Source organism: Canis aureus, chromosome 1 (assembly GCF_053574225.1).
Source record: "Canis aureus isolate CA01 chromosome 1, VMU_Caureus_v.1.0, whole genome shotgun sequence".
In the NCBI taxonomy this organism is placed as follows: domain Eukaryota; kingdom Metazoa; phylum Chordata; class Mammalia; order Carnivora; family Canidae; genus Canis; species Canis aureus.
This window is the reverse complement of record NC_135611.1, coordinates 34,398,955-34,413,595: the sequence shown is the minus strand read 5'-3', so window position 1 is coordinate 34,413,595 and position 14,641 is coordinate 34,398,955. Positions and strand designations below refer to the sequence as shown.

Sequence of the window (14,641 nt, the reverse complement as noted above, 5' to 3'; positions counted from 1 at the left end):
AGACATTGAAGAAGATGTAAAGAGATGGAAAAACATTCCATGCTCATGGATTGGAAGAATAAATATTGTATGCTACCCAGGGCAATTACATGTTCAATTACATGTTCAATGCAATCCCTATCAAAATACCATGGACTTTCTTCACAGAGTTGGACAAAATAATCTTAAGATTTGTAATGGAATCAGAAAAGACCCCGAATAGCCAGAGGAATGTTGAAAAAGAAAACCAATGCTGGGGGGATCACAATGCTGAATTTCGAAGCTGTATTACAAAGCTGTGATCATCAAGACAGTATGGTACTCGCACAAAAACAGGTACATAGATCAATGGAACAGAATAGAGAACCCAGAAATGGGCACTCAACTCTATGGCCAACTAATATTTGACAAAACAGGAAAGAATATCCTGGAAAAAGGACAGTCTCTTCAATAAATGGTGTTGGGAAAATTGGACAGCCATGTGCAGAAGAATGAAACTAGACCATTCTTTTACACCATACACAAAAATAAACTCAAAATGGATGAAAGATCTAAATGTGAGAAAAGAATCCAACAAAATCCTAGAGGAGAACACAGGCAACACCCTTTTTGAAGTTGGCCATAGCAACTTCTTGCAAGATACATGAATTAAGGCAAGGGAAACAAAAGCAAAAATGAACTATTGGGACTTAATCAAGATAGAAAGCTTCCACACAGCAAAAGAAACAGTCAACAAAACTCAAAGACAACCTACAGAATGGGAGAAGATATTTGCAAATGACATATCAGATAAAGGGCTAGTATCCAAGATCTATAAAGAACTTATCAAAGTCAACACTCAAACAAAAAATCCAATCATGAAATGGGCAGAAGACATGAACAGAAATTTCTCCAAAGAAGACATACACATGGCCAATAAGCACATGAAAAAATGCTCTGCATGACTTGCCATCAGGGAAATAGAAATCAAAACCAAAATGAGGTATCACCTCCCACCAGTGAGAATGGGGAAAATTAACAAGACAGGAAACAACAAATGTTGGAGAGGCTGTGGAAGGGAAAGCCTCTTGCACTGTTGGTGGGAATGTGAACTGGCACAGCCACTCTCGAAAACTGTGTGGAGGTTCCTCAAAGAGTTAAAAATAGAGTTACCCTGCGACCCAGCAATTGCACTACTGGGTATTTCACTATATACTGATGTAGTGAAATGCCGGGACACCTGCACCTCAATTTTCATAGCAGTAATGTCCACAATGGCCAAACTGGAAGGAGCCTCGATGTCCTTCCACAGATGAATGGATAAAGAAGATGTGGTCTAAATATACAATAGAATATTACTCAGCCAACAGAAAGGACGAATACCTACCATTTGCTTCAACGTGGATGGAACTGGAGGGTGTTATGCTGAGTGAAATGAGTCAATCGGAGAAGGACAATCATCATATGGTTTCACTCATATGTGGAATATAAGAAATACTATAATGGTTTATAAGAGAAAGGAGGGGAACTGAGGGGGAAAATTAGAGACAGAGACAAACCATGAGAGACTCCTAACTCTGGGAAACAAAGGGTTGCAGAAGGGGAGGTAGGGTGATGGGCAATGAGGAGGGCACTTGATGGGATGAGCACTGGGTATTATACTATATGTTGGCAAATTGAATTTAAATTAAAAAAACATAAAAAAAAAATAAATGAGTCACCGTCAAAAAAATCAATGTATTTACTCAATAGATTTACATACTCATTTATAAATGCACCTATTTTAATTCATCACTCAAAAAGACAGACATGTTTGGAGTCTTCACACATGTAGAAATAAAGTCTTCAATCATGAGGAAAACAGGGTTGGAAGATCATTCTCATATCATCCCAAAAGAAGAAAAGAAAAAGGAACCCACTGCAAAAAGAAAAAAAAAATGGATTGGTTTTATTCTGGTCATAAAGACAAATTTTAAGGGTTCAGTATACCAGTCATATTTTCTTACTGTTCTATCAGTTATTGCAATGGGTATTAAAATCTCTGATTATAATTGTGGATGTATTATTTCTCCTTGTGATTGTTAGTTTTTGCTTCATGTATTTCGAAGTTCTCTTGCTAGGCACCTAAACCCTAAGAGTTGTGATGCTCTGTTGATTAATTGACCACTTTATCATATCAAAATGACTCTCTTTATCCCTGGGAATATTCTTTGCTCTGAAATCTTTGTCAGATTTTTGCTCACTGGCGATCTTCACATGAGCAGAAATAAATTTCCTACCTAAAGGAACAGTAATTATTTTGCTGTCCTGGTCGTTGGTTTCAGCTTTATTCAAAGGGATGTATTTACTTAATTATTGAAATATTAACATAAGATATTTAGGCAATGTTTATTTATTAAATAGGATGGATGTTAGGCTTTGAGTTTTGAAACCATAATGCAAGCATGCATCTAGTTCAAACAAGAAGTGATTCAAGGACCACAGACCTCAAATGGTGTTTGTAGAAATCCAAGGATTATTCAGAGACTTGAAGAATCTTAGACCTTCAAAAGATGTTAGCTATCCAGCCCTGCCTGCTTGTGCTATCTGTGGGAAAACCAATGCTCAGAGGAGGGTCAGGAAGGGCACATGTTCTTAGTTGATAGACTATGACAACAAGAGGACCAGAAACCCAGTTTCCTGACTCAGAAAAGTACACTCTACATTATGTCACCCTATGCCCGTGGCTTAATAATCTTCACACCTTTTCTTCAGTTGCTTGTCACTGGAGCAATGGACAGAAGAAAAGAGTATATGCATGGAGAAAAAAATCAAATCAGTTCTGACTTTCCCCAAAAGTGCTCAGGTCTCAGTGGGAGCTTCTGTAATTTTAAACTTCCATCTATTTTGTCAATTCACCTATAAAAATTATCTTTCAGTTACAATTTCCTTAGACAATAATTATTTTCAATTTCAATGTAGTCTGGATATTTTGTTCCTGTTTTTAACATATACAGGTTTTTTTTCTTAAATCATTGCTGTGGGTTGAACATATTAATCTAAGAGTATGGATAGACCAGGAACACATAAGCTACCTGCAGAAAACATGTATGTTGTCACTAGGATGTGATTTGTGGATACTATAAGAATGTTCTGAGCAGGGACGCCTGGGTGGCTCAGCGGTTTAGAGCCTGCCTTCGTGACCTGGAGTCCTGGGATCAAGTTCCGCATCGGGCTCCCTGCATGGAGCCTGCTTCTCCCTCTGCCTGTATCTCTGCCTCTCTCTCTGTGTGTCTCTCATGAATATGAATATGAATATGAATAAATAAATAATCTTAAAAAAAGAGAATGTTCTGAGCACACTTGATCCTCTGTTACCCTTCATGATTTTAGCAGATAAAGAACCATGTACTTGAATTAGGAATCAAGACCCTCTAGGTAGTGTGGTTAGACTCTACTCAACATCCCAGTATTCTGAATGTTGTGGAATAACTTTTTTCAGACAAGAATGATTAGCAAATGATTTCAGAATTTTTCGATGCAATTATCATTATGGTTTTATCTCACACTACAATATTAGAAAACAGAGTTTTCTGAACATAATTAATCTTTATTTGATGATTTCAGTATTTCTTCAGTCCTCACCCAGTCATTTATTAATTTTGCTGGTTAGAGATACTTAGTCTGCATCAGGCATCACACAAAGTACTAGGGATTTGCAGATTTATTTTATTTTATTTATTTTATTTTTTATTTTTTTGGATTTGCAGATTTAAATAGCTCTCACTATTAAGGAGCTTAGCATCTTCATGAAGGGAGATTTGTATAAATAAAGCTTAACTTACATGATATGTAAAGTGAAGAGGTAAATTGTAATTTTGCCAAGTTACAGTTAGAGGGGTATAATTAGTTTTAGAAAGAAAGCATAGAAGCATGGCACCACAGACAGAACTAAATGTCCTTCCTTTTTCGTAAGGGACTCTGAATGGCCCTCATATCACAACACAAATCTCATAACTGAGGAGTCTAAAAGACAAAAAACAATTCTCTGGGTTACCAACGAAGCAAGCAATCAATTTGGTCAAGGGCGTGTTTGAGGGCATCAAAACCTTCATAGAGATACATGGATAAAGTTAATTTTTAAACATGCAAGTGGAGCCAGAGATTTTAAAGGAAATTGATAATTGAAATCATACTTTCAAAACGTTAATCTCAATTCTTTGGCAGGACTAACAGTGCCTTTATCCTCTTGCCTCCTGTCTTAGTCAGCTTGGGCTGCCATTATGAGATACCACAGATGGCGTAAGTGATGGAAATTTATTTTCTCATGGTTCCACAGGCTAGAAGACTGAGATCAAGGTGCCATCAGGGCTGTTTCTGGTGAGGCCTCTCTTTTCTGGCTGGTAGATGGCTGCCTTCTTGCTGCATCCTCACTTGACCTCTTTGTGTGCTTGGAGAGAGAGGAGGGAGGGAGAGAGTGTAAGGAGAGCGAAGAAAGAGAGTGGGGTATTTTTGTGTCTCATCCTCTTCTCATGAGACCAGTGCTATGGGACTTGGGCCCCACATTCCCTTCATCTTACTTACCTCCCGAAAGGCCCTATCTCCACAGCCATAGTGCGGGTAGGGGGTTTTCCATGAAGTTTGGCGGGACATGATTCAGTCCTAAGCACCTCTCCACCATGTAATCTCACAGTTACAACTCCTGTTCTTGATAGGCTTTCTGCCATAGCAACACTAAATTATTCAAATTTCCCTAGTTTCCTACATTTTTTTCCCTCGTGCTCTGCTTGCTTTATTTTTGCTCATTTCTCTATTTCTCTGCCTGGCAAACCTCCAGTTCTAACTCTTCTTCAAAGCCTTCCCTGATTTTTCCCAGGAAGAATTACTATGTCTTGTATATAACCTCCAATAATATAGCATTATTCTGTAAAGTTTTGACCATGGATGCTCAATACATATTAATATTTTTGAACATATGAATGATGTTAATACTTTTACAAGATCTCCTAATATTTCTGAACTAAAAAAACTAGCTCTCCAGGAAGTTATATTGTAAGTGATTGTTATACAATCATCTCTTTTCCCCCAGACCTCAAGAGATTTCTGAAAGGACAGGAGTTCTTGCTTCAGGTAGTCAGATGGAAGTTTGAGGAAATAACTAATTATAAAGATTATTGTTAATTTTATATTGATGTTCATATCTCAATCTGATTTCCTGAAGGTACAGCCTAAGGTATTTTTAAAATAAAAATACTTAAGATAAACATTGCATATTTGAAATGAAAACTGTAATGTTACTTAAAATATAAAGAATGGGAAACTCAGGTCTCCCTAAAGATGTGGGACATCCTAAAATGATATATTAATCTACTGCACCATTCAAATCCTGCTTCTCTTCTGACACAGTCCATTCACTGCTGGGCCATCAGCTCCAGAGTGTGTGTTCACCTCCTTTATTCACTGCCTAGCACCACAGTTAATTGGGACACACTGCCTAGATAACAGAAAAATCTAGCTGATACACCTCCCACTAATAATACGGATCGTGACCTTAATTATGACCCATGATGTTGATAATGTGGAGTTCACTTAGAACATCTCACTATACTCACAATAATTTAACTGATCATTCATCTAAGTGGATGATACATATTGTCTTATATAGGTAGCCTGAGATTGTAAACTTTCAGTATTAGCTGTACAGCCTCATGCACATTTATTATCTGGTGGCTATTTCCTCACCTGTAAAACAGGGACAACATAGGACCCACCTCTTAGGATCACTGGCAGGATTAAATGAATACACGTTAAATACTTCGAATGGTGCCTGGTACTTAATAAGCACCTGTTAGCTATTATTTTTTCTATTATTAAAGTACTTACTTTACTTACTTCCTTACTTGGAAATAGTCCTACTGTTCAATACCTTCCAGTGAATGAGCTTTTGGTCTTAGAATCCTATACAGACATCAGAGATTATAACCAGCCAGGTAAGCATGCCTCCATATGAGGGATGTCGTAAAATTGTGTGAACTCTTCTAACACAACTTTCTACTGGTGGAGGTTTACTTACGGTCCAAAGTAGATGATCTGATCCAATTGCTCTGATACTTAAAATGAGTAAAATTAAAAAAAAAAATGGGGATGAGTAGGGGAAGCTCTGCAGATAACCAAAACTCTTCAACTCCCAGTCAGTTATTGTTACTGCAGAGCTGAATATATATATATATATATATTTTGAGCTGAATATATTTTTAACAACACTATTAGGGTGTAAGTTTCTTTAGAAAGAATAGCATATAACCTAATTTTAATGCATACACAGTAACCTCAAATTTCTAGAAGTATAAGTCATATAGATAGATAAATAGATAGATATAGGGAGAGAGATCAATTTATATGAACACTAGGCTGCTAACTTACAAGACCTGCAGCTGGGGTCTTTTTCTTAGTGTAATCTTGAAGCCTGCATACTTCCTGGGCCATGCTAACCATGGGGACTATCCTTGGCTTCCAGCACCAGCTCAGCAGCAATTTGGTGAGACGTCTGTGACAATCATTGTAGACAGGACTTTATCTTATTTTTCTTCCTCCTCTGTCTGGACTGGCAAAACAATGTTATCAGATAGTTTTACTTGGGATAGTCTCAAGAACCTGGAAACATTATAGTTCAGCCTAAACGTTAGCAGAACTCGGCAACGATATATCCCGGTGGCAGTTAACAACTACTTTCTTTCCAGGCATTCAGGTTAGAAACTTGTGAATCAATCTTTACTCCTCCTATGCACATACCTTGTATCCAGTTTATCAGAAATACTGTGCCTCTACTTAAAAAGTAGCCAGAAACCAATGACATCCTAGTACCTCCCCTGCTACTCCTGGTCTAAGCCTTCGTATCTCAGCTTCATTATTGCAATACTGTTAACTGGTCTCCCAGCTTCCACTCTTACCCCACCTGCTGGTTTAGTCTCCTCCGCACAGTAGCAAGTATGATGATCCTTTTAAAAGTTAAGTCACAATCAGGCCACTCTTCTGTTCAAAACCTCTCAACAGATCCCCATCTTGTTCGGAGTAAAAGTCAGGTCTCTTACAAAAAGCCTGTATGTGGTCCTAAGCCTGTGGCTCCTTTCACAGCCTTCCTCACTTCTACCTCTGATCTTCCCTGTCTACCTCCCTCTGCTAGGGACTCTCTTCCTCCCTCTTCCTTCTTCAAGCAGCCACCTGTCAGTGAGGCCCATCCTGACTATACTAGTTAAAATATACAGGTCTACCACACCTACGCAGAATTTATCACTAATACAGAAACTCCTAAAGTATAATTCCCAGAACTTCCGGGCAAGTTCCCAAGTGATGCTAATGCTGGGTGTCCAGGAACCACACTGTGAACCATTGCTTCACGAGAATCTCTCCTCCCAGATTCTCATTCTTCATGATTTGGGTAGGGCTAAATTACTTCAACTTCAGGGACCCCCAGACTACCTAAAGTGTCTCTTAACTCAGAATGCTGGGCCCATTCCTTAAGAGCTTTTTCTGATTGGGTAAGACTGGGGCAAGAACCTGAGATCTGCATTTCTAACAGTTGAATATATGATACACTTTTCATTTAGTTTAACTGTTTCCTTTCCATAAGAGTATAAACTCAACGAGGCAGGATTTATTTTCCTATTTTCTGCTGTTTTCTCAGGACAATACCAGGTAAATAGTAACTGCTCAATAAATATGTTGAGTGACTAAATGAAAATCACTTATCCTATTGTTACATAAAAAAATGTCTAACTCTATCTTGCCGAATTTTATATGAAGAAATACAAAGCTAAAAATCTTTACAGTTAAATCCTCTTAGGCAAGAATGCATTTTAAAGCACTAGGCCACAGAGACAACTGAAATTTCCTGATATTTGAGAAATAAATTATTAATAATTAACATTATCATCTTTATTAACAACAATAAACATTTGTGGTCTGCTACTGGCTGCTGAGAGCATCATGTAAAGTATCTCCTAACAAATTCTGAGGGAGCCAGTGAAGTTGCTTCCATTTTATAGATAAATGCTGTTGTTACACCACAGCCCACTTATCAGTGAACTCCAGAGTTTCCACATTATCTTTTTCCTTCAATGTGCTCTCCCAATTGGGAGCAACAAAGTAGGGTGTAAAATGGGAGGTGACAATTTTCTTTCTAGTGTCCAGACATGTTAAGATCTGAATTAAAATTTGCTATATTTACCTCTTGTAACATTAAAGATCATCCTAGACTCTTTACTACTACAATAAAAGTCTAGAGAAATGCAGCAGAGCACTGGAGTTCTAGATGCAAATGCTGAACTCTATAAATGCTATAGGAATTTAGTTGTGAAAGACATGAAAATATTTTTCAGGAGGCATGGTTTGTGGGGCTTGTTTTTATTTGCAATACTTTAGAGTAGTTTATTCTGTCTGAATATTCATTCTATCAAGCCCTATGCAACAGCATTATACTTAGGCAAAGAAAAAATCGAAAGACAAATGATTATGAGTTAATGATTCATTTTTGTTCAAATAGACTATTAGAACAGGGGTCAGCAAACTTTTTCTCAAAAGGTCAAATAGTAATTATTTTAGACTTGCAGGCCATCTAATTCTGCAGTCAGGGAAAGCAACCACAGGCTAAACATAAATGAAGGGTATGGTTTTGTTTCAATAAAACTTTATTTACACAACAGGTGATCTGCCCATTGACTCTACATAGTTTGTGGACTAAGATGTTAAATGACTCCAATTTCAAGTGGGATGAACAAAATGGAAACAGATAAATTTCAGGGAAATTTGGCCAATTTTCCTCTTTCCTTTTAAAAACTGTTTTTTACTATAGAAATATCCATATTCCTGTAACTAAACATAATGACTTAAAAAAAATGACAAACTCTAGCATGCAAATTAAAACACATTTGCTTCTGTAATAAGCTGAACAAGTTAAAAGAATCCTTGTATTTATTTTTTACACAGCACAAATGCAGGTGACACACAGTAAGTCTGTAATTTCCCACAAAACGTACAAACTTAACAACTGAGAGTCTAAATTTTTATAATCTTCTGCATCGCTCCTATCTATACACCATATGGAATCCACTCCATAGCAGCAGAGGAGAACCTTCACTTCAAGCACCAAGTTTGCAGGCATTACTACAAATGTCTTTTTTTCATTCCCTAGTACATGCAGTCAAACTGCCTATGAATAAATACCAATTAACTTTAAGCTTCAATGGAAAGAGAAAGCAGCTGGGAAACCAACATTATTCTTAAGTCTAAAAAAGTGATTCTACCTCTTTACCTTGTATCTTCTTCCATAAAAATTTTAACTTTTAATGTAGTTACAGTAAACATGAACATAAATTTAATTCTGAACATAATCCCTTTTAGATTCATCTAACAGTTTAGGATGTTCATATTTGTTTTATAAACCCAGAGGAAAACAAAAACATGATCATTAATCTAATATATTCTGGCAATTTTTATTAAAGTTGAATTTAGAATTTTTATAGCAAAGTAATATAGTCTGTGTCCTAATTATGATTTTAAAAAATCCTTAATTTATTATGTATATTAAGATACAACATGAACTCCAGTAACATTTTATAGAAGCGTGTGTTCATTTTCTGAATCAGGAATCAATGGGCATTTTTAGGATTTTGCTCACATCAGCCCTATATACCCAGAGATTACTGGATCCACTAAATGGACAATGAAAACTGGTTGAGGCTGCTGCTGCTGAATGCTTCAACAGGAATCTGATACACAGACACAGATTTCATTGTTATAGTCAATGCAACTGAAGTCTTCCTTAAAACTGTGCTCCTGATAGGCTGAAGATCGAGTAATGGACTGTTAGTTCTTTAAGCCAAAAATGCATGGATCTGCTGTACAAAGGCTTCATTCTCTGCCTGTAGTTAGTAACTTGAGGGCCTTCTGTAGATTCTGCACAGCAGTGCTGACATCTTCATATTGCAAAGCACTGCCAGCATATTTGCAGTATTTCTGGGCTCTAGCAAAGTCCTCTGGTGTTAGACGGATATCCCCTAGAAGAAAAATAGAGTAATTAAGATATCTGAAAGAAGAGGTTAGGTAAATACTTACATTGAAGATTACAGAAAATATTTAATGTTACATAAAAACATAAAGGTTTTTTTTTCAACCCTAGGTGTATTTAAATAAGTTTTTTCATGCTTTTTTACTTTTTTCTTACTCATTTAAGCCATACATATGCCAATACTAATAACACTTATGAAAAGATTTTTCTTCCAGATGTAATAAATTAGAAGCCTTTGTATTTTGGTAAATTGCGAAAAAATTATATTCTGTGTAAAAAAGGACAGAAGCTTTTGTGTTTACACTAGAATTGCTGAGCCTCTCATGGAACAATACACATAGACTAAACCATTCAAACTTCATTTGAGCTAGAATATAAATACAATTCTCAATGAAAAAATAAATAACATTATTTTTTAAAAATTACAAAAGTCATTTAACTTTTATTTAAGCATGCAAATATTTTGCCCTTTTGTGCCATCCATATAAAGATCTCTACACTTCAAATAAGATTATCATTAAATTACAAAATTAAACCTGTGAACAACCTTCATAAATTATGTTCAAAATTTATTCTCAGCAAGTTTTCCAGTTCACATATGATTAATATGGGTAGAGGTCAACTAAATAATCTGGGTAAAATAAAAAACACCAAAAACATTTTATTTAATCTAAAATTTGAATATACTTGAATACATATTTCTAAAGATGAAATGAAAAGCTGACCTTTGTCTTGACTTTTGAAATACCATTTTATTTAGAATTCTTTATGGGGATATTAAGAACTGATGAGAAGGCTGGGGCACAGAATATAACAAATAATACATTCAAATTCTGTTTATAAATGAACAGATAACATATTTCAATTCTGTTTATAAGCATGTACTTATATAAGTAGACTACCTTTTGTTTAGTTGCTTTTAATTTTGCTATATATATGAATGTAGGTGTTTGTGTTATATATATGGCATGTAATGGAAACTGACATTACCTAGGTAAGGACTTCAAAGTAGGCAGTGATTCCAGATATCCAGATACTAAGTTGTGATCCAAATTATTATTTTCTAAAATTTTTGAGAGTTCTCAAACAATGTATTCTAGTTTCTAGGCCAATGCCAGGCACCCATAAGTACTGATTAACTTTAAAGAATGAATGTAAAAATGCTGTCTGTACATTATTTCCTACATTTTACAATAAAGTTCACACAGAATTAAACATTAATGAAATTCCAGATTTTAAGATAATACACATAGATGTACACCTTAATTGGCCCAGTGTGTTATGTATAAGTCTTCAAATATTTGTTGAATATTAAAGATCACAATGGTTATAGTCTTTACTGTTGTGATTATACATTCTAATTTAAACAGAACTTGTTTCAATTTTCTTGAATTTCAGCCTTGCTTAAAAAGCAAGAAATACAAATCAATAAACTAGTAAAATGCAACTATATATATAAATTTTTTTTCCTACAAACTTTTAGTATTTTAGTATTTGCCAGTAGACCTGGCATTTGTTACCCATTAAACTTCAAATACAATTATCCTGCAGTTGTTCTGTTGACAATTTAGTCAGGACATTTTAGGTTGTATTTTTTTTCTTGAAAATACCTACTAGATTCTTGAGTGGTTTTTCCACATATATTAAAAGGCTCTAGTCATCTAGAGCTCTACATCCTATCTAGGGGAGGGAGACACCTTTGAAAATTGAGTTTACCCCACTACTCATTTTGTGCTTTAATAGCCTGTCTTCTTCTCTCAGGGCAATCTTTAAATATGTAGGGTAACCATCCAGAATTTACCGGGCTTGCCAGAAGAAAGCCCCAATGCTCACAACTAATCTTATTTTTACAGCATTAGCCTTAGCACTGTTTTGCTGATTTATCACTTATTTATTAATGAGATGTATGTAGTGGAAGAACTCTGTTACTATTTTAGTTTTTGTAAACTAAACTTATCCACCAATGATAAAACTGTTTTAAACAAAAATATTGAATTTTTTCATGAAATAACAATTTAAATATTCAGAAAATGTGAATGAAAATATTTTAACAGAAAAATATTACAGATATGTAATATATATAGCTTATAAACATGTATGAAATTATATAACTATCATATAAAATATTACTAAATAATAACCGACTTACAGATTCAGATACAAAATGTAACTTATAGATTTAAATAGAGATGCTAGGTTTATTAATTAAAAATAAGAAGAATTTAAAAACCCATGTCAAATAGTACTTTTGATATTTTGTAACATTTCAGGCTTTCCTTAACAAATATCACCTAAGAGTCATAAATAATAAAATGTAATTAAAATTTTAAATTAAATAAAAAGAAAATCTGCATATAATTATGATTCTTTCAGCTTAGCATTTGTTTTAATTAAACCAGATAAGTGGAAAATACATAAGAGAACAATTATTCAATTTCATATCTGATGTTATATACAAAATAGTAAATACTACTTAATGCACACAAATAAAAGCTGTTTTTTCTATTACTAAAACTTATTAGAGGTCATAATCAGACCAGAGAGAGAGCACATAGTGGAACTAAAAGGTGTTTAAAGGATTAAAGAGGCTATCTAATAGAATAACTCTTTTCTGAATTCTATGCTAAATATGTTGCCAATGGCTTCAGAGACCATCCTCATCACAAGGCTGCTCTTCTTCACAGGGCAGTACAAGAAAGCAGAAGACAGCCGAAGCTATTAGGCAAGTTCCCTATTACAGCAGAAAGAGCCTGGCTCAGCACCGGACCAAAGATAACATTTCTAAGGTTGATTTATCTAATGTCATGATAGACAATAGAATACTTAATTGTAAACATTTCCAAAATAGGTCTTTAGATGCTCTTCCCTATTTACCCAGGTAATTTAAAAAATTCATGCCAGAGGCCTTGGACAATCTGATATGTAGTAAATATTGGGGGTAAAGTCCAGTACTGAACCCTTATATCCAGGCATTGCTAAGATATGTTCCTTAGAAATGGTAATTAGAATTAGAGGTAGAATTTGATTAGGTTAGGCACTGTGCTACATACTTTTCAGACACTCCATTTAATTCTCAAAAAAATTCATGAGGTAAGTGGTTATTCTACTACCTAATTCAGATATTCTAATACAGATATACAAGTTCAAAAAGGAAATGTTCTAATACAGATATACAAGTTCAAAAAGGAAATGTTCTACTTCAAATACTTACCATCTTTCCAATTCCATTCTCTCTACAGCCAGCCACAGATTCACTACAGGAATGTTTAATATATTAATACTAATACACATATACCCATGTGTATAAGAGGTGATAAGTACTAAGCACTAAAGAGAAAAATATAGCAGGCAAGGGACTATTAGAGGTGGTAGTAAAGACAGTGATGGCTATGATACTACTAGTTTTAGTCTGTGTATTCCGTAGAATTTTTCTATGTACTTAAGCACACAGGTACATGCAGGAAGATACAGTTTTATTTCAATTTTTATTTTCCTAAGCAGGGTCATACTATACACAGTGTTCTGCAACCTGCTTTTTAAACTTTGTATGTTTTTTAAACTCAGTATGTTTAGGAGACCTTTACACGCCACAGTTACCGTATTTTGTTTTTAATATCTGCTCAGTATTCCAATGACGAATGGACCATAATTTCCCATTAATAAGTACTTAAAAGATTATTTTCTACTATTACTATGATGTTAAAATAAAATATCCTTGCAAATTTTGTGCTCACGTCTGAGTATTTCTTTAAGTATTCCTAAAAGTGGAATATAACAAGTTCAAAAAAATTACATCTGCAATTCTGATAGTGACATAATGCTGCTGAAAAAAACTTTGCTGATGTACATTTCCTATCAGGAGCATGCAAGAGTCATTCTCTAGGTCTTCAATGATACTGTAGATTACCAGTCCTTTAAAGTATTTTTTTATCTACTGATATAAACCGAACTAATTCTAATTCTCAATTTCCCTGATTATTAATATGGTTGGGAAAGCTTTCATGTGTTCATTGCATATCTGCATTAACGTATCATATTCTCTGCCTGTTTTTTCTACTGAATTCAGTTTCAGTTAGTCATTCAGAAGAGTTCTTTATATAAGCTGTGGACATTACTCTTTATTTTTAAATTTCAATTTCCTCCTGGTGTATTAGTAGCATTCTAAAAATGTAGCGGGGAAGAGGGAGTCTTTTGTGGTATGAATTTATTATTTTTCATTATTCAAACCTGTTATGGTGAGTATTGAGAGATAATATCTAATATATATTTTTTCCTCATAGCCAATTGTTCTTTTCAAGACCTTATTTACTTGAGAAAGAGACAGAGAGAGAGAGAAAGTGAGGGGAAGGGCAAAGGAAGAGGGAAAAGCAGACTCCTGCTGAATGGAAGCTTGACATGGGGCTCTATCCTAGGACTCCAAGATCATGACCCTAAACAAAGTCAAACACTTAACTAACTGAGCCACCCAGGAGCCCCCGATAACCAACTGTTCTAACATCACTTTTGAATATATATTCTTGCACACTAATCCAATGCTGCTTTCATCATTAATTCCTGTAACATGTAGCTTGATTTCCAGATTCTCTACTTTATTTCAATGATTTATTTCAGATATTTTCACATCAGATTTTAAGAGGA

General features: G+C 34.9%; 1 protein-coding gene across 1 annotated transcript in view; it reads right to left on the bottom strand.

Annotated features, from left to right (window-relative positions):
* Positions 1–8,606: 8,606 nt before the first annotated feature.
* Positions 8,607–14,641, bottom strand: part of VTA1 (vesicle trafficking 1) — a 65,158-nt gene continuing 59,123 nt past the window's right edge. The window contains exon 8 of the mRNA XM_077895262.1: positions 8,607–9,992. Within this exon, the coding sequence (XP_077751388.1) occupies positions 9,847–9,992 (146 nt within the window). The 3' untranslated portion in view covers positions 8,607–9,846. The remainder of the gene's footprint in view (positions 9,993–14,641) is intronic.